The 24,844-nt window shown below is 40.1% G+C and overlaps 1 protein-coding gene across 3 annotated transcripts in view; it reads left to right on the forward strand.

Annotated features, from left to right (window-relative positions):
• RNF182 (ring finger protein 182) overlaps window positions 1-20,661 on the forward strand; it is a 33,067-nt gene extending 12,406 nt beyond the window's left edge. For 2 of the 3 annotated variants that reach the window (XM_087764347.1, XM_087764328.1), the window contains exons 3-4: window positions 14,184-14,261; window positions 19,676-20,661. In XM_087764347.1, the coding sequence (XP_087620473.1) occupies window positions 19,892-20,629 (738 nt within the window). In that variant the 5' untranslated portion in view covers window positions 14,184-14,261; window positions 19,676-19,891 and the 3' untranslated portion in view covers window positions 20,630-20,661. The remainder of the gene's footprint in view (window positions 1-14,183; window positions 14,262-19,675) is intronic. The other variant, XM_087764336.1, reaches the window with a different exon arrangement.
• Window positions 20,662-24,844: the final 4,183 nt, after the last annotated feature.

A 24,844-nucleotide genomic window follows, 5' to 3' on the forward strand; every position in this document is an offset into this window, starting at 1 on the left:
TCCTATGCTCTACTCAACTTACTGTCTCTTGTGTGGTTGTGAAGACCTTCCTCATCATCTTGTGTTTCCTTTGTGTGTGGGGTAGCAATGTGCATGGTATGAGAGGTTGTCCTGGATCTGTCTCCTGAATCAGTGAAAGAGCCAAGGGGGATATGAGTGAATTCTTCACTGTGAGTCAGGCTTTGAAACAGGTGCCCAGAGGGGTTGTGGACCCTCCATCATCACTGCAGACATTCAGAACTAAAATGGACGAGGCCCTGAGCAAATATAACTTCAGACCTGTCTCTACTTTTGTTGAGAATTGCAATGGGAACCTTGATTGGTGTGAATGGGATTGGGCGGGTGTGGAAGCACCAAAGTAACAAGGGAGAAGGGCTGTAAGAATGGCTGTTGATGGCACCCAGATTAGGAGGTCATCAACATAACAGCACACCTCTAGGGTGCAGCTTCTCAAGACACCCGCATCAGGAGACAGGTTAATGAGTAAATCCTGATGACTCACAGAGGTGGGAGAGGATGAAGAGATTGTTTGCTCTTGGTGCCTAAAGACAACAAAAGAGGACATCCAGCAGCAGGACATAGTTGCCAACCTGAAAAGAAACCAGAAATTAGGATGAGGACTGGATAGCTGGCATCCCTTGTCCACCATGTCATTGCAAGGAATGTATCTCCATTATGAGTGCTGGACAGACTATTTGGTTATATATAGAATCATAGAATGCTTTGGGATGGAAGGGACCTTTAAAGGCCATCTAGTCCATCCCCCTTGCAATTGGCAGGGACATCTACAACGAGATCAGGTTGCTCAGAGCCCCATCCAGCCTGGCCTTGAATGTTTCCAAGGATGGAGCATCTACCACCGCTCTGGGCAACCTGTTCCAGTGTTTCACTACCCTCATTGTAAAAAATGTCTTCCTTATATCCAGTCTGAATCTACCCTCTTTTAGTTTAAAACCATTACCCCTTGCCCTATCGCTACTGGCCCTGCTAAAAAGTCTGTCCCCATCTTTCTTATAAGCCCCCTTTAAGTACTGCAAGGCTGCAATAAGGTCTCCCCGCAGCCTTCTCTTCTCCAGGCTGAACAGTCCCAGCTCTTTCGGCCTTTCCTCATAAGAGAGGTGCTCCATCCCTCTGATCATTTTTGTGGCCCTTCTCTGGACCCTCTCCAACAGGTCTATGTCCTTCTTGTACTGAGGACCCCAGAGCTGGACGCAGTACTCCAGGTGGGGTCTCACCAGAGCAGAGTAGAGGGGCAGAATCACCTCCCTTGACCTGCTGGCCACGCTTCTTGTGATGCAGCCCAGGATATGTTTGGCCGCCTGGGCTGCGAGAGCACATTGCTGGCTCGTGTCCAGCTTTTCGTCTATCAGTGCCCCCAAGTCCTTCTCGGCAGGGCTGCACACAATCCCTTCATCCCCCAGCCTGTACTGATACCAGGGGTTGCCCCAACCCAAGTGCAGGACCCTGCACTTGTCCTTGTTGAACCTCATGAGGTTCACAAGGGCCCACCTCTCCAGCCTGTCCAGATCCCTCAGGCGTGTCAATCGCACCACTCAGCTTGGTGTCATCTGCAAACTTGCTGAGGGTGCACTCGATCCCGCTGTCTATGTCATTGATGAAGATATTGAACAGCACTGGCCCCAGTACGGACCCCTGAGGGACACCACTCGTCACTGTTCTCCATCTGGACATTGAGCCGTTGACCGCTACCCTCTGGATGCGACCATCCAGCCAATTCCTCATCCACCGAACAGTCCACCCATCAAATCCGTATCCTTCCAATTTAGAGAGGAAGATATTGTGGGGCACCATGTCAAAGGCCTTACAGAAGTCCAGATAGATGACATCCGTAGATCTTCCCTCATCCACTGATGTAGTTACTCCATCATAGAAGGCCACTAGGTTGGTCAGGCAGGACTTGCCCTTGGTGAAGCTGTGCTGGCTGTCCCGAATCACCTTCCTGACCTCCATGTGCCTTAGCATAGATTCCAGGAGGATCTGTTCCATGACTTTCCCAGGCACAGAGGTGAGGCTGACAGGTCAGTAGTTCCCAGGGTCCTCCTTTTTACCCTTTTTAAGAATGGCTGCAATATTTCCCTTTTTCCAGTCCCCAGGGGCTTTGCCTGACTGCCATGACTTTTCAAGTATCATGGTAAGTGGCTTAGCAACTACATCAGCCAATTCCCTCAGGACTCTCGGATGCATCTCATCGGGACCCATAGACTTACATACATTCAGGTTCCTTAGGTGGTCACAAACCTGATCTTCTCTTACAGTGGGAGGACCTCTGTTCTCCCAATCCCCATTAAGTGGCCCATTGACTCAGGAGGTATGAGGAGAGAGATTGCCAGTGCAGACTGAGGCTAAAAAGTTGTTGAGTACCTCAGCCTTCTCCTCGTCTGTTGTTATCAGCTCATCAGAGGGGGTACGCTTTCCTTAACCTTCCTTTTCTGGTTAGTGTACCTGTAGAAGCCCTTCTTATTACTCTTCGCATCCCTCACCAGGTTCAGCTCCAGCCAAGCCTTGGCCTTCCTGATCCCATCCTCACACAACCGGGCAGCGTCCCTGTACTCTTCCCAAGATACCAAGTCTCTTCTTCCATTGCCTGTGCAATCTCTTCTTGGCCTTTAGTTTGACCCCCAGGTCATGGCTCCGCCATGCTGGCCTCTTCCCTTCCTTGCCCATCATGGCTCCGCCATGCCGGCCTCTTCCCTTCCTTGCCCAATTTCCTGCACCTGGGGATCGAGAGCTCTTGTGCCCTATGGAAAGCATCCTTGAAGACCTGCCAGCTCTGTTCTGCTCCCTTGTCCCTGAGAGCCATTTCCCAGGGAGTCCTGCTGATTAACTCCTTGAAGAGCTGGAAGTTTGCTTTCCTAAAATTCAGGGTCCTGACTATACTCTTCACCTGACCCTTGCCTCTCCGGATTGTGAACTCTGCCAGTGCGTGATCACTACAGCCGAGGCTGCCTCCAATCCTGACATCACCAATGACCTCACTTGGCGCTTGTGAGTACATGGGTTGGAGTGAGATCAGCACCCTTCCGTTCTGCGAGATCTCACACTGAGATCTACTAAACCGTTGGTACACAGTGTTGCCATATTGTTTTCTAGGCTTTTCAGGAAGTGAGGTTTGGACCAGATGACCTCCAGAGGTTCCTTCCAGTCTAAATTCTGTGATTCTGTCACTTGAGTGCAGGAGTTAGTGGAGTATGTTCCACGGTCTCCACTGCACGGGAGGTAAGATTAGTATAGTTTTATGGTCCTTTCTTAAAACTTACATTTTTGTCTTCATTTGTTCCAACTACCCATGTCCTCACAGGTGAGGATTAAAGTTGTTTGTTTTTTTTTTTTAAAATGGATTTGAGTGACCCAGGTACAAGAAAAAAAAAAACCAAAACCAAACTGAAGCATTTTCAGAGCCTAAAAGTTAGTTTTGTCTTCCCAAGAGGGGTTATTTTGACCATCTGTTAAATAATCTTGCACTTGAAAAAATTGCGTTCAGTAGATCTTTTTGATCAAAAGGCTGTAAACCTCTGAACTTGAGGGAGCTGGGATTGAAATGTCATCTCAGTTGTTGACTGAGACAGAATCAATCACAAACAATGAGGATTATGTATCCACTTAAAAAAAAATACAGTGCCCAGACTGAACTCCCCAATTTGGAGACCTCGTCTTGTAATGTTCTTCACCGTGCTGAGCTGACTGTATGAGGATGGAGCCACAAATACTCTCTCTCGTTCATCTCTACTGTAAGGTTACTGTATATCTAGAATGAAGGCACGTTACTCAAAATCATGCATGTCTGTCAGCTCCACTGCAAACTAGGAGTTGTGCTTGTTGGCTTGCTTGTTGTCTGAGAAAATACTGTTTCTTTAAAAACACTAAAGGATCTGCTGTGAACCCCATCATCCACTCTTTGTCCAGCCTTTACCCTTAATAGAATTTCCTGTTAAAAGAACCAAGCCATTTGTCATCTTGGTTGTCTGACAACTCGGAGTAAATGTTGTGAATGCATCTCTTCCCTGCATCACTCTCCTCCCTCCCCCAATCTCTCCTGTTGTTTGTTTTTGTTTTTTTTAATAGCTACTAACACTTTTGATTGCACTTGATAGTGAGGGAGTTTGGTTATGCAACAAAATAAAACAGTTTTCTCCTGAATTTTGCTTTGGCTGGTTCTCTAAAATTTCACTGTAGCTGTTTTACTGGTATCTCCAGTACCAAAATGAATTCCATGTTTTGTTCCTACGTCCTCTCCTGCTTTGTCATTTATCACATCCATTCTCATCAGCGTGGTGAGCAACAGAAGCCATATCTCATTTCTCCATTTCTTTTCATATTCAGATTAATACAAAATTTTTCTATCATCTATTCTTGTGTAACACACAAAATTTTCCTCACTGTCCACCTCTGCCTTAAAACTTTCTTACTTTGATTCCTGTATCTTGTAACATGTAACCTGTAACCTACTCTCTGCTAGCTGATCTGACACTTCCATTGCTTCTCTTCCCCTCATCTAAACCCCTTGTATCTTTTTTGGCCATCTTCCTAAACCATCTAATTCTGCGTCTTTGAAACTCCCCACAAATTCACCTTGCGTATCAACTCAGACTTGTTTTTATTACATTCAAACCTTCTCCCCCTGTATGTGCTTTCTGCTGTGTTCCTTAGAATGCCAATTTAGAAACAGTTTTTGCTAAATTTTCTTCACTTGCGCTTACCTCCCTCTGTTCACGTGACACATGAAACTCTTTCAGATTCAACATACCGCTCCCTTCTCTTTTCTCTGATTCAAAACTCTCTTCTGTAAGGATCCCAAGAATCTGGGATAGCAATCTTGTAAATTGTATTCTGTGCTCAGTTACACTTGTGAAACACCAGTAACTCAGTGGAATTGAGCTCAGTGGCTTTGCAGAGGTGTAAGCAAGAGTAAAATTTACTGCAGAGTGCTTAGAAAAGATAGTGGGCATTTACTTTGAAGGTCCTTTTTTGTTCCATTTAGATCTAGTGCTTAATGACGTTGTTGTTATAGTATTTAAAGACCATTATAATGCATAGTGCCGAGTTTCCTTTTCTGGGTGAAATGGTTAAGGATTGCTATTGATGGTGAGTGGGATCTAAAGTTCTTTCAAAACCTCTGGTGTAATAAGCCAGTGGTTCCATCTGGTATGTTCACAGAATATGAGACACATCTGAGGCTGTAATGTCTCATTTGGACATGATACCAAGTCTCTGTGAGTGTATCAAATACTTCATTCACATAATGTTCGATCAGTAAGTCCTTCAGACTTGTGACAGCCCCTCTGGCAGGATATCAATTCATGTATTCATAAACACTGTCCTTGAGATCTTGTCTGCTCCTTTCTGCACAACCCAGTGTATTAAAAGAAGTTTATCTTTTTGGGTAGGTAACAGCATCCTGCAGTTTTTATGAATTACTAGATTGCCATCATAGTTCTTTACTGATGATGTTCCCTGGCTGGAGTTATATATTATGAAGCACAGTTGTTTCCAGGATTTAATAATGTGACAATTAAAAACAAATATATTTTTTTCAATAACAGAGCCAAGGAGAAATTAATGGTTGTTTGTGTCAGTCTCCTAGTCAATTCAATCTGACTTTTGCCTTAGCAGGGATTACAGATTTAGGAACTGAATAAATGAGGCAGTAACAAATTTTAGAAACATCAAAAAGATTTTTATTCTATGAAACAGAAACCAAGAAAAGCATACAGTATTCTTCTAGTGCTTAATTCTACCAGCTTTCTCCCTGTTACCCCAATAAATAGGAATTTTGCCTGAGAAAGGCCTGCATGTATGTCCTAAGAAAATGTTTCCATCCAAGATTTAATTTCTGCTGTCATTTTCCAAGCTAATCTCAGTGAGAAGATTTGATGAACGAATCCCTCAAGTTAGGTTTTTCTTAACACACCTTTAGAACTACAGGCTACCATAAGGAAAGCAACAGGAAGAAGACTTTTTTCCCAAACAAAGGGCTTTTTTTAAGACAGAAGCCAATGTGATTTGTTCACATCATATGTGCAAGCGTTGCATCTTGTTTGGTTGAATCATTCTTGATTTACACAAGAAGATCTAGTTTACAGTATCTTTGTCTAATGAATTATCAATATGCCCTATTGCCATTTTGCTAATCAAAAGGCTTTTAACCACTCTGGCCTAAAAGTAAAGAATACTTCTATTGCTGTACTATACCATAAATTGCATCACTGAAAATACTGTACAGAGCTTTTTATTTTATGCAGTTGAGTAGGATCATTGAAAGCTAGAGGTTTGGACATAGACAGCGTGATACTCTTATCACCATTTGCTGTAGAAAAGCAATGCTTCATTAACAAGGCAAAATTGCCACTAGGACTGGTTGAAGTAAGGCAGAAATTTCAGTCTGAATCATTCAGTCAAAAGAATTGCACCAAGGGGTAGGCATGTTCTGGCAGTCCTTTCCCAGATACTCTTATTCAATCCAGTGGGACTACACAGATAGCTCTCATTTATCTGAATATATGCAGTGCATTTGGTACAAGAAAGCAGCTTTGTCCTTAGAAATCAATCTTTGATGTATATGTAGAATTTTTTGTTTGTTTGTTTAAAGCTATAACTGTTAGCATGTTCAACTAATCTGTGATCTGCAAACTTCTGTTTGAATTCCATGCTTACAGTTTGGTCATTTCACTTGATCTGGTATGTAAAGCTGTGGTTGTTGCTGTGATGGGCTTTTTGCAGCAGTCATTTGGTCTGGTGTATCCACAGAACATAAAATTCACTATCTGAGCAGCTGCTTCTCCCTCAATCCACCCTTGTCTAATGATCCGTCCATATAGCAGTGTTCTGTGAAGGCCCTTCAGAAACAGGAGTCTCTCAGGGGAAAAATCACAAAAGTTAAAATTTTTTCCAACCTTCTACTGCAAACCTTGTTGCTTCAAACATGCAAGACATTAATGAGCATGACAAAACTTTAGAAGGCATCTGTATGGAGGAACACAGCCAGACGTGATGTGAATAGCAACATTTGCATCAAGTTTTGAGTAAGTGGAGATGAAAGTCTCCATTTTCTGTGGTTACTGATCTTCTGAGATACCCAGTTCAAACTGAGACACATCTAAGTTTGGAAACTCTGAGAATGAAAGGTGAAACTTTTACTGCCTTCTAGGATATCTCCTATCACATTTCAAAATGCAGTCTTCTGCAGCTTAACACTGTACAGTGACTGGTTACAGATGGGCAAGATACTGGCACAGGTTGTATTGGTACACACCTCAGCATATTAGCACAGGATGATGGAGTGGGAAATGGTACATAAGCTTGGCTGAATCTCCTACGAACCAGATTAATTTAGCTCATCTGGAACTACATGTTATTATAGCTAGGTTGCTTCCAGTACCAGATCTGGCTCAGTTTTATCAACACTGCACTGCAGTCTGAAGTCTAGAGGTACTTACTGTTGCAGAATATATCCACCACAGTTAATGGGAAATGCCCTTCAGGGTGCACTTTCTTAGGGTGCACTTTCTGAGAGAGCCCTCCAGAAGCAGAGAAGGACAAATATGAGCTCAGAAGTCCTCAAGGAATGCTGTAATCATTTGACTCTGGAGAAGAGACTAGAACTGGATTTTATTCAATTTCACAGAGGGCTCCTTCTGTCAAGAAGCCAAGCCCAAGGAAAAGGGTATGTTTTAACTTGCTACAAATTATGTGGTCTGTGTTTGCAGAGATGGGAAAAAGTCATAGATTCACAGTGGATGCTATGCTGCCCTGTGCACTGACTATTAGTGCAATACCTGTAACTTTATATACTGTGGTCTACTAGGCTAACAAACAGCAGTATGCTGTACTGGTGCTTCAAGCATGGGTCTTTCCCTGGAAAAGTAATAGCATAGATAACAACTAATGCTTCTTAGTTTCCAAATAGATAGTACATTTCTATAGTCTTTTTTTCCTAGATCTTCAGTTCTTTGCAAATTGCATGCATTCAGCACACTGGAAATGAAGCCATAGTGAAATATGTGTTATCCTCTAGTGTCTAGCAAAGAAGGTCACTTACTAACTCATCTTTCTAGTATCCCTTTTTGGAAAAGAGACTTATATAGTAGAACATTCAGAAGCCTCCTATTCACTTGCTTAAGTAAAAGCAGAGCAAAGGAGATTCATTATTTAAAATATTTTAAAGAAAACTGTCATTTAAAACATCTGGTATTTTAAGATGCTCTTGGTTATGTTTCTGTTCTATCAAAAATTTTTTTCTTAGTTAGTGGAAGGCAAGAAATGTTTTTCATTTCCTGCTTTATTCCATAAGCCTCAGCCAAGCTGCTCATTTGTGATACTGTATAGAAAACCTGATATCCTTGGGAATACTAACTGAAAAGCTGCTGTGTTGATGTTGGGATTTATATTACATTAAGTGAAATCCAGAACTTGTTAGTGTTCTATTTTCTAGTTTTTCTAGCCTTGTACTATATGTTGCAAAACACTTAAAACTAAAATCCCCATTCATTATTACCAGTTAAGAAAATACCAATATCTGGTCTTAGTTATTAATTTACACTAAACCAGGTAAATAGTTAAGTGTAATGACTCTCTATGGATTTTATTGCTTCTTAAACCTTTAAAATTCCCTCTTATGTTTTTTCTCTCTGGTTTGGGGGATTTTTTCCTAATTAGTTTAATAGGCAAGCCGTGTTTCTGAATAAGTCTTGATTGCTTCCAAAATTTCTGAGGCAATGCTTTCCTTTCCTGGATTTTGTATTTTAAATATGCTCAACTGGCACACTTCAAACATTTTGATTTAGTATAGCTTTTCAACTGTTATAGCTACAAATGACATAAAAATGCTGTAGCTCTGCTCAAAGCAAAGATAACCTCATGCATTCATACCCTCCATTGAGTTTGTGAGAGTTGACCCGTGTAACTCTTTTGGGTGCTGGAAAATTTGGAAAGTCCAGGTCCTTGCCCTAAAATAGAATTAGGCAACTCTTGCTGAAACACATTTTCCAACTGCTTTGCAGATTTGTATTGATTAGATTTAACGTGATTGGATTAGCTGCCGTTGTGGCAGCATATTTCTATCAGAAACACATGTGAGGGAGATACACTGTGTACTTAACTGAATTGTGATACACGCTATGGATAAATTGCCTGGTTGTTTCTGCTCCTCTTATCCAGTCTGAAGGGCATCCGAGGCCTGAACATGCTCCCAGAGGTAGCACTAGTCTCAGGGCAACCCCTGGTGACCATGGTGCCTTCAGAAATACCCAGAGGATCTCATATTTCAGCTTATCCTTGGCAGATTCCTATGTACTTTGGGACTGATGTAGGAGGGGATGACATATACATAGTAAGTAGAGCCAATTTTTCTTTTGACCACTGAGGAAAATTTGACCCAAAGTCTGAGGTCTGGTGAGGGCTAGCTCTTCAAAGCTAACTCTCGAGGAGACATTGAGACGACCAATGGAGAGGATTTCTTGTAGGAAAGCAATCGTACCAAACTGGTTCCTTACAGAGTGTAGTCTCTGTGTTATGGCTGATTAGAGTCTCAGCCCATAAGGATTCTGTCCTTCGCTTGAAATACTCCATCCAGTAGCACTGAAACTCTTTCACTGACAGTTCACAATGGGTAAAAAAATATCACATTTCACTGCTAAATAACATGTTAAAAGCAGAGCAATTCATATCAATCTCCCTGAAGTTTAAGTCTTTTATAAGCGTTAATCTGAGTTAAGCAAATCTCACCAGCAGAACACTCCAGTGATTCTGAGACTCGTGGTGTAGCACCTCATGGAGCTCTGACAGTCCCAGATCATTGACAGTAGTTACAGCGATTCCTCCAGACTAATACTTAAAACTGCTCTTGTTTAAGACGATTCCTGTATTCCTTAATGGCATAAAATAAAAGCTGTGCATATCATTTGACACAAATTAATTTAACTCCTTTCATCTATTTTTTAAATATATGCAATTTTATTTCATGTACCTGCATCTAGAATGATGGGCGTGCATCCAGTAACTGTTCTTTGTAGTTTTGTAGTTTATTTGCATGCAGCAGCCATGCAACTGTGAAGCCCTGCTAAACAGAAGTAGAGTTGCTGTGATGCTTCTTGTGGAATTATTGTAATGCTGCTTCATTTTCAGCGGAAGCACTCAAATTAAAAAAAAAAACAAACTACTAACAGATAATTTTCTTCTGTATTTTCTTAAGACCATAGAGGTCATAGATTGCAATTTGCTTATAGTTAGTATAAAAACCTAACAGGAAGTTTTTCTTTTTTATTATTTGAGGGATCTTTCATTGCCAAAGAAGAATACTTCTGAAAGTTAGCTAAAAATAAGGCTATTTGGTGCAGGGTAATAATAACAAGTGCTTGAAAAAAAATATGCAGTTAAAAACAAATTTGGTACACTTCTAAAATTATTTCCCTTCTGTATAAATCAGGCCAAATGGACTTTTTCCTGCAAATATTTTGTAAGAGGGCAATACATGTTACAGTCAAAGTTAATGTCGCCTCATTCACACTTGTCTGTTGGGATGATTCCATTCCCATGAATGCAGTTGAAGACACACAACTTAGCTTTATCGCATCTCAACAAGGTCTACTAATATATATATTTTTATAACGTCTGGAGGGTTTTGTGTTTACTCTTTTTTAAATACATTGATAAGATTTTTAAACAAAATTTTTCTTAGTTACATTATTGCAATTCTAGTTATATATATTAACGTCAAGTGAGGAGGGAATATATGCCAGCTATTGCTATATTGCAAAAACAAAAATAATTTTGATCCCAGCAGTAACTATTTTTAGATGTGTGCCTTAAGTGAACTAAATTAAATACTACAATTACAGTTTAGTATATCCAGGTTGAAGTATTGTTTCCTTAGACCCCTCCCTTTTCAAGCTATTGGGACTATCTGCAACAGGAGCTAGATTAGATTTTCATTGCCAGCTTTTCAAAAAGGATATGCTGGTGGAAGACCAGGTCTGGAAAAATTGTTTTTAAGTGAAAAATCTGTATTGGATTTGGATTATTTTGACATATGGTTGTCAAACATTCTGTGACTGAAATAACTGCAGTTGTTTTTTTTACTATTTTCCTTTCCACATGGGATAACACGCAAATTCTGAGTAGTAATTAAAGCAGAAAACCTTGTTTGTGTAAACAATATGTGTAAACAATACGTAAACTTCAGTATCAGTACTGCCCTGTATAATCCTCCACCTTTTTTATTTTGTTTGCACTAACCTATTGACATAAAATAGACACTATAGTAAAATCTTTATACATAGTCATATCCTCAAAAATGTCTGAAACAGAATGAACCAAGTTAAACATACTTAAGTATTAGATGGATTGCTCTTAATAACAATAGAAAAAGCAAGAAGTATAGCTTCATTTCTAGTCTATTCTGGGATTATTTTCAGCTCCATTAGGACAAAGCTAATGCAACACTTACTTTCTATTTAAATCTTATTTTGAAGGTTAATTGGAACTTATTATAATGCATTAAAATGATTCCCCTGTGTGAAGAGGAATTTGTCACTGAATGATGTAATCAAGATTAATTTTCTGCAATTTTGTCTCACCTGGTCCCTCCCAAATTATATAACATAGAAAATATGTCCAAAGAAAAAGAATTCTGTCATATTTTGGGGATCTTACATTTTGTGTATGCCACTTCATATCTTCCAGTACAACAGTCACTTTTATTAAAAAAGAAAAAGTTTTTTGCTTGTATGTCTGGACTTATTTTAATTACTTACATTCGAGCATACAATAGCGAGCAAAACAAGGGAGGTAAACTTCTATGGTGTTATCTTCATGTATTCTGAAACCTAATACAAAATCATATTGGCTTTTAATAATGCCTAATTTAAAGATAAATGCTAGACATATCTGTAGGTCATATGATTAAACATTTATGCCTATATCAAGAAATACTGGGAAGCTTTTTATTTATTTATCATTTTGTATCTTTCCAAGTCATATTCTAGAATCAATGTCCTACAGTCTGTTCAGTTCTCAGAAGAGCTTCTAAAGGACGCAAACACTAAAGCAGAGAAACAGAACTCCATCTTATTTGAGAAAGCTGCCAAAACCCACCCCTACTGCCAAAGAGGAGAATGTCTAACCTTTCCCAAAAATAATAGTCAGGAGTTCTATCGTGAAATATATTCTTATTGGAGTAGACCATTTCTTGGTTTCACAGTCCTAAAGGAAAAGCCATTGGCAGTGAGAAAACAGTACAAGAGAAAATGCTAAAACAGCCCAAGCAAGCAGGTTGTGAAACAATTAAAAATCATTTTAAAAGGAACGAATTCTGTTTAACTAGCGTGTTTCCAAAACTAAATGTTACCATTGTAGATACAAATTTCAAGCCATCTCTTTTTACTTATCGATTTAGTGTAATTAATAGTCGGTTTAAATCAAGACAGCTATTAAGAGATCAGATCCTTTGTCCTTTATTAGTTTTATTCTTAAAACAGCTACAAAGCAACCCACAACCGTATGTCACATTAAGTAGTCATTCAGCATATTGCTATATAAATAGCTTATGAATTATATATGAGGGAAAAATCCTTCTTAAGAAATGTCGGAAGAGATTTTGCTTGTGTCTACAAGCCTAGCCAATAAAACATTTTTTTCTACATCATAGTCAGTTTTAAGATTCATATCAATACTGTAGTAGCCTCTAGCTAGAAAGAAAGTCATTGAGGATAGTAGGGTTTCAATAAGGCATTCACTGTTTATTCATACCATTTTCCACTACTACCTGACACATAATGTGAGTTATTGGAATAACAAAAAAGTATCGCAAATGATCTTGTTAAGGGGAAATGGAGTCTGATGATATTGAATATGCATGCGTAAAGGATGCAGAAAGTACCCTAGGAGCCAGTGTCACAATATTGAATAAAGCGAACCCTGTCTTAGATGAAAATATCCCTGCTTACCGGGGGGGAAATAATAATAAAAAAAAGAACAATAACTGTTGATTTTTTTTTTTTTAATATAAGATGGCACATTAATATTACATGACTTCTCATTCTAAATTATCAGAGGCCTATGAACTCCGCTTTGAATATGAAAAGCTACGATTTTCTGTATTTTTGTGATATTATTGTAGAGGATTGAGAGAGATCAGGCAAGGAATCTAAATATTGTAACAATAACTTCTGATAAAAATACTTCTATTTGGTATTAGTCCCTTGTGAAGCAGTCAATAATACACACGTCTGCTGTATATATTGCAGGGTTTCTCATTTGTGCATAGTTATTTGAGAAATATCCTCATTACCTATCCCATTGAAAACCATGTTTTTGTCAAAAGGATTGAGGCATTTTTCATAGCCGTTTGTACAGCTGACCGTAAACCGAGCCTGGATCAGTACGTCCCATTCTGTAACTCTTGTGCAAAGTCTCGCATTGATGAGAGTTGACAGGGAAATGCCCATTGTTAAAATCCATCCAGTGTTAGCAGAAATGTGGCATGAAGCAGGTTGAACATGTGATAGCTGCTGGCACTTTGAACATAGTCTATTCAAGTGTCAGATTAGTAAAGCAGTTTGAGGGTTTTTTTTGCATTGTGCTTAGCACAAGCCGGAAAAATCCAGTGCGATGGTCATTTCCTGCTGAGTCAGAATGCAGCAAAGCTGCTCGAACGTGAATGCCGTGGCCCACAGGAGATGGTTGCTTTCGGGTCTGTGCTGGAGAAGAGACTGCAGTTTCTTTGGAAAAGTAGAAGTGATCAAAGAGCTTCTACGAGATTTGTGAAGGAAAGTATTTTGATGTTTGTTTAAAACTCTTCTTTGAAAGCACAGTTTATCTCTTTAGCTGCTTTGCTTTTGGTTTTTTTTTTTTTTTTTGAGAGAGAGAATTGCTAACATTTGTGAATATGTGGTTGCTAGAAGAGATAGCACTTCAGAGTGTTTAGCGCATAATATTGAGAGGCTTAAAATCAACAACAGATCTGTAAAGATAACTCTGGATTATTTTACAGAAATAATTTTAGTAAATGGGATTTACCCAATATATTTCTCTAAACAGAAATCTTAACATATGGGTATTTCCATCCAAACTAGAGAAGTTGGACTACTTCCTCTCTTTCAGAGAAAACAGACTGAAAATTCTCCCAGCTGTATTCCTGCTCTACTAATTGTTTCCCTCCTTTCCACCAGTTTTTGCCCGTGTGGAGAGTAGGCATTTCTTGTGTTCCCTGCAAGTGAACCTTTGCAAGAAGTTCTTTTTCTTGGAAAGTAAGTTTCTCTATATTTAATTATCTTTCTGTATTTTTTCCTTCTCTTATTCCCTAAATACACTTGGCTTGGATTTATACGAAACTTTAAAAACCTTTTAAAATATCGCATATTGCATAGCTCCATGGATGATATCTTATGGAAGACAGTTACTGACTTCATGTATTCATTTTAGGTTATATGTGAAATACAGGCACATTCCCTTCACAGAAATAAAGCGTAGGACATGAATGATAAAAAGTTGGTTTGATAAACTGAGCAAGGATGATCTTTCATTAGGGAGGAGAAGGACAAATTTCCTACCTACTTTGCCCTGTCAGCATGACTGAGCTCCAATATTGAGAGTTTCATCTACAACTCATTGCTTCTGGCCTCTCGTAACAACGCTTTGTCTACGCAGCGTTTGATAGATGAATGCAAAGAGGGGCCATAACATGTTGCACAACCCATTCACCTTTCTTCCCCCACCTGGGATGAAAGCCTACAATCTGCAGTCTGCAACCCAGCAGTGATTAGTAGAAAACTGATCAATGGACAGTGGCCTATTCGAGCTGGTGTAGTCCACCGCACTCTGTCCAGCCATGCCTGGGGTCACACACAAGAGCTTGCTATTAGTTATTCAGTCTGGTTCTGTGGGTGGCCTCCTCTTGCGCTCAAGGGAGGATATTCCCCTTGCTTCTGGGAGTGCCCTCCAGCAGTCAGCTGGAGCACTTTGGGGACTGCTGGCAGTCTTCTGCCATCCAGAAGATGCCTCTCTGTCTTCAGCTTTTCTCCCTTTCTAGTAAAATGGTCAGGTAGAGGAGTCTGCAAGGCACAGGACAGGTGGGATCGGGAAGGGGAAGAGAGGGAGTCAGAGCTGCAGCAGCAGCAGGAACATGACGTGAACAGGAATGATGGATTCACTCCTGCAGTGCTTAGACAGAACTCTTAAAAAAAGACAACTGCTTGTCGTAGTATAACAGATGTGCTGCTTCTTGGATAAACTGCAATGGATGCTGTTATCACTGTACGTGTCTAGTAGTTTATATTTTATTCAGAAAGCTGCTGTGCGCTGCATAATAGACATAGGAATGAAAAGTTCTGCAATTGGATTGTGTTGATCCCATCAGATAGGTGCTATGGAAGACAGAATAGCAGGTGTCCAGGCTTTCTTGTAAAAAGGAATTCATATATTAAATGACAGAATTATTACCTAGGAGAGATGTTTAGTTACATAACCAACTGTCAGCCTGATTGCTTATTCAGTAAGGGACAAAGCTTCTCAAACAGACCACATAAAGTAAGTTCAGGATACTCAAACATAGAATCAGAGAATAATTTGGGTTGGAAGGAATCTCCAGCAAGGGTCCAGTCCCCTTTGCTCAAAGCAGGGCCAAATTTCAAGGTAGAGTAGCCTGACCAGGGTTGTATCCAGTCAAGTTTTCAATATCTGTGTTTGAACACCTTGTGAAATTTTTTTTCCTAATACCTAATTGAACTTTCCCTAGTTACAACTTGCGTCTATTGGTATCAAGCAAGCAGGTGAGCCACCTCTATCTAAAAATGAATAAGCTCAAGTAGAAAACTGGACATAAGGAGTAGTTTAAAGTAATGAAAAATATCAGAATTAATAAAAATAAACACAGTGCTTTAAAAATAGACATGGGACCTCACTTTGATCTCAAGTCAATAGCAATTTTGTACTTGAAGTGAAAGAGGTTGGGCTCAACATAGGATTTGCACTCAGGAGTTTTTACTTGACTGCCCTCTGGATGTCAAGGTCAGAAAGAACATGCAGATTGCAGCCCAATATTTGAAAAAGCCCAAACATGAATGGAGTATTGGAGCATATAATAAGGATACACCTTCTCATGGCATCATAAAAACGTGGCTCAAAGAGAAGAGGACAAAATGCGAACACACAGACACAATTCCTTTTTTCTGCATAGTATTGCAGCTTCTCTTGCTTTCAGCACACAGCAAGCAGAAGTATGTGAATTGCCACCTTTTTGGTGGGGGACCAGGATCCAAAGGGGCAGCAGTTAATCTGTTACTTAGTTTAATTCCTTATTCTGTCTGCTTCCAGTAAGTACCCACCTGGGAGACATGCAAAAGACAAGCTAGGAAATCCTTGACACAGAGTAGAAGTTGCTTGAAGGAGTAGCTGGCCATATTTCTCAAGAAATGTCTCATTTTCTCAAGAAATAGGGCTAATTTGAAGTCAAGTTTCTTTAAAATCATCAGTTTTCTGATATTTTTAGTAAGTCTCTGATTGGAGAACTTCTTAGTATATGTGGTGTATATAATAGCCAGGCAGCACAAATTAAGCTCAGAAAAGTGTCAGTTCTCAGCAGAGAAAAGATGAGCAGGAAAGTGGGTATTGAGAAGGAAAAATAGAAAATTCCCTAAGAAATTAGGAAAGCAAAAAACACAGAGGAAGCATCTAAAACCACCATAGAGCTGAGAAGGTAAAAAATGTATGAATAGCATTAATAGGAATTAGTGATTAAATTTTAATTTTCAAAGGAAAAGATGTATAAATGAAGAATATTAGTAAGCAGTAATCACACCAGAACACATAAGGAGAAAGTCAACATCTAAACTTAGTCAAAGAAAAAACAATCATTGATGTTTTATTACTGATGGATGTATTTTGAAGAGACTCTGTGAAGAGAGAAAGATGATGAAAGTAGCTCTTTCTTGTGCAGTATATTAAAAAAAAAGTTTGAAAATAATTTTGTAGAATAGCTCATGACAGAAACTACAATAGGAGGATCATTGTGTTCTGGAAATGAAGATAATGGTCCCAATTTAGCAATTGGGACATTGCTAGTCCCAGGGACTTGTTACTCCTTGTATTAATGCTAAATTTGGCCACTTGAAAGGGACAGAATCAGGAAAATACTTGCAGTTTGAAAACTGATTCAGGCAGAAGTGATCCATGTCTGAATAGAATTGGTTGGAAAGTGGGCTGTTTTTTGTGAAAACCTGGAAATATTCACTAGAAAGACAAACACTCAAATACAAAGATTTTCTCATTGGGAGTTTTCAGAGAAAGGTCACAATTTTCCATGAGAAGCAGGCACATTTTCTGGAAGATCTTTGGTTAATCAGAAATCTAGGACAACGTTTGCCAGCCTTAGCTGTGAAGCATGAACATGTTAGTAATTCTAATTCACCTCAGGTACAGAAGATGAATGATACTCAGGACATAAAAGTTCAAAACCATCTCTTGTTTTGTTTGGCTTCTTAACTTTTCAGCGGTGCTTTGCCTTCCTGTACGCTGGCATTTCACTTTTTTAGGTCCAGTTTGTGGTTTCTTCATCCTTTGGAAAGTTAGCATCTCATGACATTTATATATGCCTAAAAGTCACCTAGAAAATGATATTTGGAATGAAATAAAAAGAGTAGTAGAAATGAATAAGGAAGCACACAGTGTAACAAAGGATAAAGGATAGGTTATAAGATCTGTAAAAGATGTACTTTTTGTCTCTTATAAGATGTTTAGCTTGTACACTCTGAAAATTATGGACCAACCTTCTCATGTTTGCCTTGACTAACGGAACACACCACAAATATAGTTACAGTACAAGTAATAAAAACAACAGTAAGGCAGAGATGAAAACTTTTAAAGCACTAAAGAAATAAGTTGGAAGAGGCAGGAAAAAAGTTAAGAAAATTTAATGGGGAGGGGGCCATGTCTGTTATAAGTTCTTAGAGAAATATGGTTTTTTTCTTCACTATGTTGTTATGTTTTTCTCATGACTGCATTGTCTGAAGTATAACATCTTTGTTTTAAAATCCAGGAGGTGAGTTTCAGAAATTATGTTACTTATAGAAGCTATATTGTGCAGAAAGTTAAGAGAGAGAATGGAAAATCCTTAAAGCACAGTAGGAACAAGAGGTCCATGAAAGAGACTTTACTGTACCTGGTGGTTGGCAGGTAGAATGTATGGACAGAAGGAGCACATTGCTTAAAAGAGAGAACTCCCTGCCTTGTTCTCAAAAAAAGGACAAAGATCTGAATGCTAGGAGCGAGTAAAAACTTCCCAAGGAAAAGGGGAAAGGAATCAAACATATACTAAAACTAACAGTCAAGAAACAGGTTTATTGAAATAGGCCACTTTTTTCATATTCTGTGTGCCTGGTATTTATTGATAATGCAAGAGGCAGCTGGACACAAGTGCTGACCCCCGTCGTTTGACTGTGGCAAGTGCCTTGCTACTCTAGCAGTGAAGGAGTGAGTTTGAAAGCCTGCAAAATGCAGTGCTGCACCCATCTCTGTGAGCAAGCACATGCCTGAATCTGGAAGAAGTTTTTATCTTCTGGTAGACGGAGCTGATTTTATAAATGCTGGTAATTACTGGTCCCCAGAGTACATAGTCCTGGTTAATGTTTTGTTTATAATACATGGACTGTTTCCTGAAGTCGTGAAAATGCATGGTTACAAAATATGACAATACATTTGTTTAAGTGAGGCTGATGGGTCTGGTAGCAAAAACACTGCGCGGCGTGGGAGCGCAGCAGCGCAAGCATGCCACAGGCCTCTCCTTAGCTGAGGTGTGAAACAGCTGTCAGCCATGAAACACTTGAAAGCCAGTGCATCCGGCAGATGCCCTTGAGAGACGCGTTAGCCTTCACCCTAGTATCCACACATTCAAGGAGACGTTTGTTGCAAGCTAAGGAACCCTCATTTTCATAACGTGCGTTCAGCAATTAGGTGGAGACAGAAATAATCTGTTCCACAAGCAGCAACATTAATAAAACCTGATCTTTTCCAAATTTGACCTAGGTCCCCACATGACTCTTTACAATAACCCTAGCCCTCTTCCATACCCACTCCACTCCCCAAAACTCTTTATTTCCCCAGTGTATCACCAGCTTCCCCGTCTGTTTCCCTCCTCTCTGGCTGAGCAACAGGCAGCATGCTGCCGGTTCAGAGCACCCTCCAGGATAAATGGTAGTTATTATAAATACCTCTCCCTGTCCTCTACCCAGCTGTCAGTGTTCACTACTTTTTTAAAAACTTAGTTATCTTCAGTACCGCTGCCCCTCTGCCAATTTGTTTGAAACTGGACAGCAGGTTCACAAGTTACTAAGAAAGACAGAAAGCTCCAGGGGTCAGGTCTCATTTCCTTCGGAAACCAGGGTTTAAACAAACGGTCACAGATTGGTGATTAGATTGCAGCTTCTGCTAAGAACTTCAAGGGCTGAGCCAGTCAAAGTTACAAATCTAAAACAAATGAGTGCAGCGTGACACTAAGTTTTATCAGCATGACTGCTATGTAGGCCCCATACGGCACAGAAAAAGCCTACCTTAGAGGTATTTTTAGCAAAGGAAGCTAAGCTTGTTAAAAGTGGAACTTGCATATTTCACCTGCTACAGCTTTTTCTTTTCTTTTCTTCCACAAAAATTCCACACCGTCTTTTTTCAGATGGATGCCTGGCTCAGAGTAAAGGACATGCAGTACACAATCCCTAGCAGAAGCTGAAAATGGATGATGCCTACTGATGCTTTCTGACAACGTCATCTCCTGTTTTCCTGTTTGAGATCGGTGATATGATCATCAGGAAAAAGTTCTAAAATAAGCCCGAGTGACCTCTTTGTCCCTTGACTCCTCTTCCCACAAGTCTAAAAACCAACAGAAGAAATGACCAGTCAACAACCAGAGGAGTCTGTGGAGACCCAGAGCTCAGATGAGCTTGAGTGCAAGATCTGTTACAACCGCTATAACCTGCGACAGAGAAAACCAAAAGTGCTGGAGTGTTGTCACAGAGTATGTGCCAAATGCCTTTGCAAGATCATAGACTTCGGTGATTCCCCGCAAGGAGTCATAGTATGCCCGTTTTGCAGGTTTGAAACGTGCCTGCCGGACGATGAGGTTAGTAGTCTTCCTGATGACAACAACATCCTTCTGAATTTAGCTTGTGGGGGAAAGGGAAAGAAGTGCCTACCAGACAACCCAACAGAACTGTTGCTGACTCCCAAAAGGTTGGCGTCTCTGGTTAGCCCTTCTCACACCTCTTCTAATTGCCTGGTTATAACAATCATGGAAGTACAAAGAGAAAGTCCGCAGACTCTGAATGCAACCCCTGTGGTGGAATTTTACAGGCCTACAAGTTTTGACTCTGTTGCAACTGTGTCCCACAACTGGACAGTGTGGAATTGCACATCTCTGCTCTTCCAGACCTCAATTCGGGTGCTAGTGTGGTTGCTAGGGTTGCTGTACTTTAGTTCCTTGCCTTTAGGGATTTATTTACTGGTATCTAAGAAAGTCACCCTTGGGGTTGTCTTTGTAAGCCTTGTTCCTTCGAGCCTTGTTATTCTCATGGTTTATGGCTTTTGCCAGTGTGTTTGCCATGAAGTTCTAGACTGCATGTCATCTTGATAACAAATACAGTAAAATAAGATGTATTGCCACATGTGTAGCATAGTTGATTTATCCTGTCTTTGTATTCTTATTTATTCTTACTGTTGTCCATGCCCCTAGCAGTAGCCCCTATGGTCCTTTTTTTCTACTCAATTTTATTTCCCCTCCCCCCTTTTTTAAGCTAAATAATGGAAATAAAATTTACATGCTGATTTTAAAAGGCTGAGTTGTAGAAAGGGATAAAGCAAAATTGCCAAACTTGGTGCCTGCTGCTGCTGCCACTATTCAAATGAGTAGCCCCTTGCTTTCTATTGGCTTGATCATGTCAGTCAAGGCTGCAGGATCCACCCTAGAAGAAATCAGTGTAACAGGCACCTTCCAGGTCAAAGTACAGCATCTCTTCATCCAGAACATCTCATGCTTTGGAATATCTGTTATTTATCATTCATTATCATTTATAGCAAATGAAATCACTTTGTTGGTTAGTATTAGAAGAAGAATAAGACAAGCTACCATTGGTTTTTTCAGTTCTTGTTACAGCAAAAATATTTGTGGGAGGCTAATAGTTGCAGATTTTTTACATTCTGTGACATGAGGAATCTTTTTTTCACCATGCTAAAAACATATCTCCAAAACTCTTTCCCCAAACAGAAGCCCACTTTACTTGTCTTATAGTTGCAGCTCCCTCTGAGATACTCCTGCTTATGAGTACTTCCAGGGACCCAGCCACACGTTTGCTCTTCTCTAGGTGCACTTATTTCAGTGTGCATATACCTTAGGCTTCCCTTTGAGCGTTCAGAGCTCTGCAGACTTCTGTAGCTATGTTCTGTTATGCTTGCCCTCCCTCCCAGCATTTCCATGACCACACCACATTTCTAACCCATTAGGCCTCCTAACAAATTGCCTGACCAGCTTCATGCATATCTACTCTGTGGTAGCTACACTGGAGAATTTGGCTTATGTGACTGTAGCCATCAAGATAGACTTTTATTCCCAGCCATTAAGAAATGGGCCTAATCACTAATACAAATTTCAGAAAAAATCTGAAATGGTTAACTGGTTTTTTTGTTTGGTTGGGGTTTTTTTGCTTTCTGAGTTCACAGAATGAGCATTGTAAGGAGGTACTATGACTTGGGGAAGGCTTCTGTTTAACGCATAGTCCTTTGAAATGTTTAATACCCTGAACTCCCTCTGTCACCACTGTGAGTTGATGGCACTCTAGATGTGGCAATTAGCATGTCTTGATTAGTTGAGTTCGGAGGAATTCCTGATGATTTACCATTCCACAAATAGAATCAGGCCCTGTAAGGCTTGCTTGTATGTTGCATGGTTTAGGCTACTTCTTGAACTACTGGAAGAGCACAAAAATAAGAAATATTTAATGTTTATGTGTATAACTAGGTCTAGTCAAAACCACAGCTGCAAACTCGTTTTCCTGCGCACAGCAGGGTAAAAACTGAAAGGAGGAGTTGAGCAGTGCAAGCATGGTTTTTGGGTCAGGCACAAGATTTAGTAATTTCAAGGCGGCGTAAGAGGGAGAGGGGTTTGTTGTGTGAAGACTGAATGTATAGCCTAGAGCAAACTGACTTTGGTAAGAATGAAAAATGCCGATGGGAAAAGCGGAGCGTACGTGGTTGTTGTGTCTGCCAAGAGGATTTGAAGTCAAGCTGGTCCAATTTTTGTAGATGGCACAAGTGGTATCTACAGTTTCGTTCCTATTGCAAACATAGGGAAAAATGTGGAAATGTAAAGGCCCTGCTTTCCTTGACGCTCATTTTATAATTGTGCACATATATATGTGTGTGTATGTACATATAGACACATATGTAAGAAGAAAACGTACAGCAAAATTATAGTTTTCAAGTGTATGGAGTTATGGAGCTATGTACTGAATGATTAAAGGAAATGTTTCAGACTTTTCTGTAATGACTTGATAACAATTATAACTAAAATATTTTCAGAATTCCTAGAAATGACTATTCCTAAGTAATTGTTTTTAATGTTTGTGGTAAAGCACATATAGTTAGAAGAGGTATCATCTCCGGTTCTGGTATACTGCAAGGTTTGACTTGTCTATGAACTCATAAATTTTTAAGTATCCAACAACGATCATGTCAAAACCCAAGAAAAATAGAAACCTATGTGGTTTTATAGTACTTCATAACTTTGGGAAAAGATGTATTTGTAGTGTTAGGGATTTATATGTTTTAGGATTTGTTCAATTTGTCTGAATATAGTGTCTCTAATAAAGGGCTGGCTAACAGAGGAAGTAGGTTTTGCAAATGTGTGATATATATGTATTACCTCTGCACAACATGTCTACAGTGCTACCTGTTGTCTTTTCCTTTTGATTGTCAGTTGATTAAGATTATCTTAGCTCCAGCACCAGGTCTTTTGTACTCTGTTTCAAAACAGAGCCTAATCTCGGCAGGATTACAGTGGTACCAGTTACACATCACAGCACAAATAAATACACCTGTTATTATACTTCACTACTTTTAAGACCGCCAGCCCATTAAATTTATGCTGTTATTTTAGACTGTGCTGCAATACTAATCCACTCAAAAATGCGAGCGTGCAAAAACATATTGATTGTATAGCTGTTCCGCCGCTCAGCCAGAGCACGTTATTACAGCTTTGGTCTCATAAAAATCCTATATGACTTATAATATGACCGTTGAGAATTGCTAGAAGGTCTAAATCTCAATTATTTGTGGAGAAGATATTTGCTGTGTGACTGAGACTAGAAGAACTTCAGATATTACTCTTTCATTATTTTTATTCTCCACCATCCATAAGACTTAGAACTGAACACTCACGTCCTCTGCAGTGGAATAACTCTGCTGAAGTCAGTGTAAATGGGGCTAGAATCCAGCCCCGCGTACCTGCCTGCCTGCATTTCCTTCCCTTGCTGTGACTTTTCTCTCCTTGGAGAGTAATGGCTTCTGCGGTCGTAAAATACTGCCTGCACACCAAGGCATTCCCTTTCAGTAGGATTTTATTCCTGCTTTGTCTGGACATGTGACTCCACCAGGTACAAAGTGTTATAAATGCATTACTACAGGATTAATTTAGTCCTAATGAGATTTTTGGGGGGTTTAATTCCTGCTTATCCCGTGGATGCAGACTGTATCCTCACTGGCTGTTTGTTTACAGTATGATACAGTGGTATCCCCTGAGGGCTGGGGCAGGATGATGCAGTAGTAGTTGCTGGGCACAACATAGGAAGGATGTGTTGAGCTGGGCCATCCTCTGAGCGGGACCCAGTGAGGGATGAAGCTCTCCCGCAAGCGTGGCCTGAGCCCACAGCCTCAAGGGCAATTAGCAGAGAGCGGGTTGCATGGAAAGCAGGGCCCGTGGGTTCATAAACAGGACGTGGGGCCTTGGGGCCGGGGGCGGGCTGTGGCCGAGCAGCTGTGCAAAGCGGAGAGGGGTCTGTGCCTGGGACAAAGGGGCTGCGTTTTATATAAGGAGTTTGGGGTAGAGCTGCTGCAAACAGAGTTTAACGTTTTTCATGCTGACCCTTCTGGGTTTTGAAATTCATTTGGTAATTAAGTGTCATTTGCTACTGCTACTACAGTTGAGTATTTTTAGTTTCCAAATGGCAAAGTATTGAACTTTATAATTTAAAGAGATCCTTAGATTTGGGCGTACTCCCTCTATTATGCTAACTAGTTAAAGCTACAATCTTTCAAACAGGATTGACCAAAACAAGGGCTGATGTCTGATTTAGCTGTATTGTGAGCTTTGGCTACTATATTGATTATATGCCTGCAAAACTGTGTATGCTAATACAAAACACTTAAAATAGGCGAACTCTTGTCCTGATAACACTGTTGGCAAACTTCAAGGTTGCCAGCATTTTACGATGTATCCAGGAACAGACACTCTTCCCAATGGACTTTATTACCTGAAGATCCAGATAAGTCCAGCAGCACAGAGCCAAACAGGCAAGTACAGTACAGGAAAACACAGCTTTCCAGCTAAATGGCTACACATCACTTCAACCAGAGGAAGGGGTTTACAGGAAGGTGGATGCTGTTGTGTTTGAGAGCGTTCCTTGTTATCAGGGTACAGAACCATTGTTTTTCCTAATTCTAACCAGTTCCAGGGGTAGATTCAACTCGCATTTCCCCATTACTTTCCTGCCCCTTCTGCTGGGACAAGGCTATATGGAACTGTGGGTAAACAGTATTTTTAAATGAAACAACCTTTTCTACGATACTGAGTTGG

Source organism: Nipponia nippon, unplaced genomic scaffold (genome assembly GCF_047370975.1).
Source record: "Nipponia nippon isolate SJK-2023a ecotype South Korea unplaced genomic scaffold, ASM4737097v1 scaffold_1, whole genome shotgun sequence".
NCBI classification, from domain to species: domain Eukaryota; kingdom Metazoa; phylum Chordata; class Aves; order Pelecaniformes; family Threskiornithidae; genus Nipponia; species Nipponia nippon.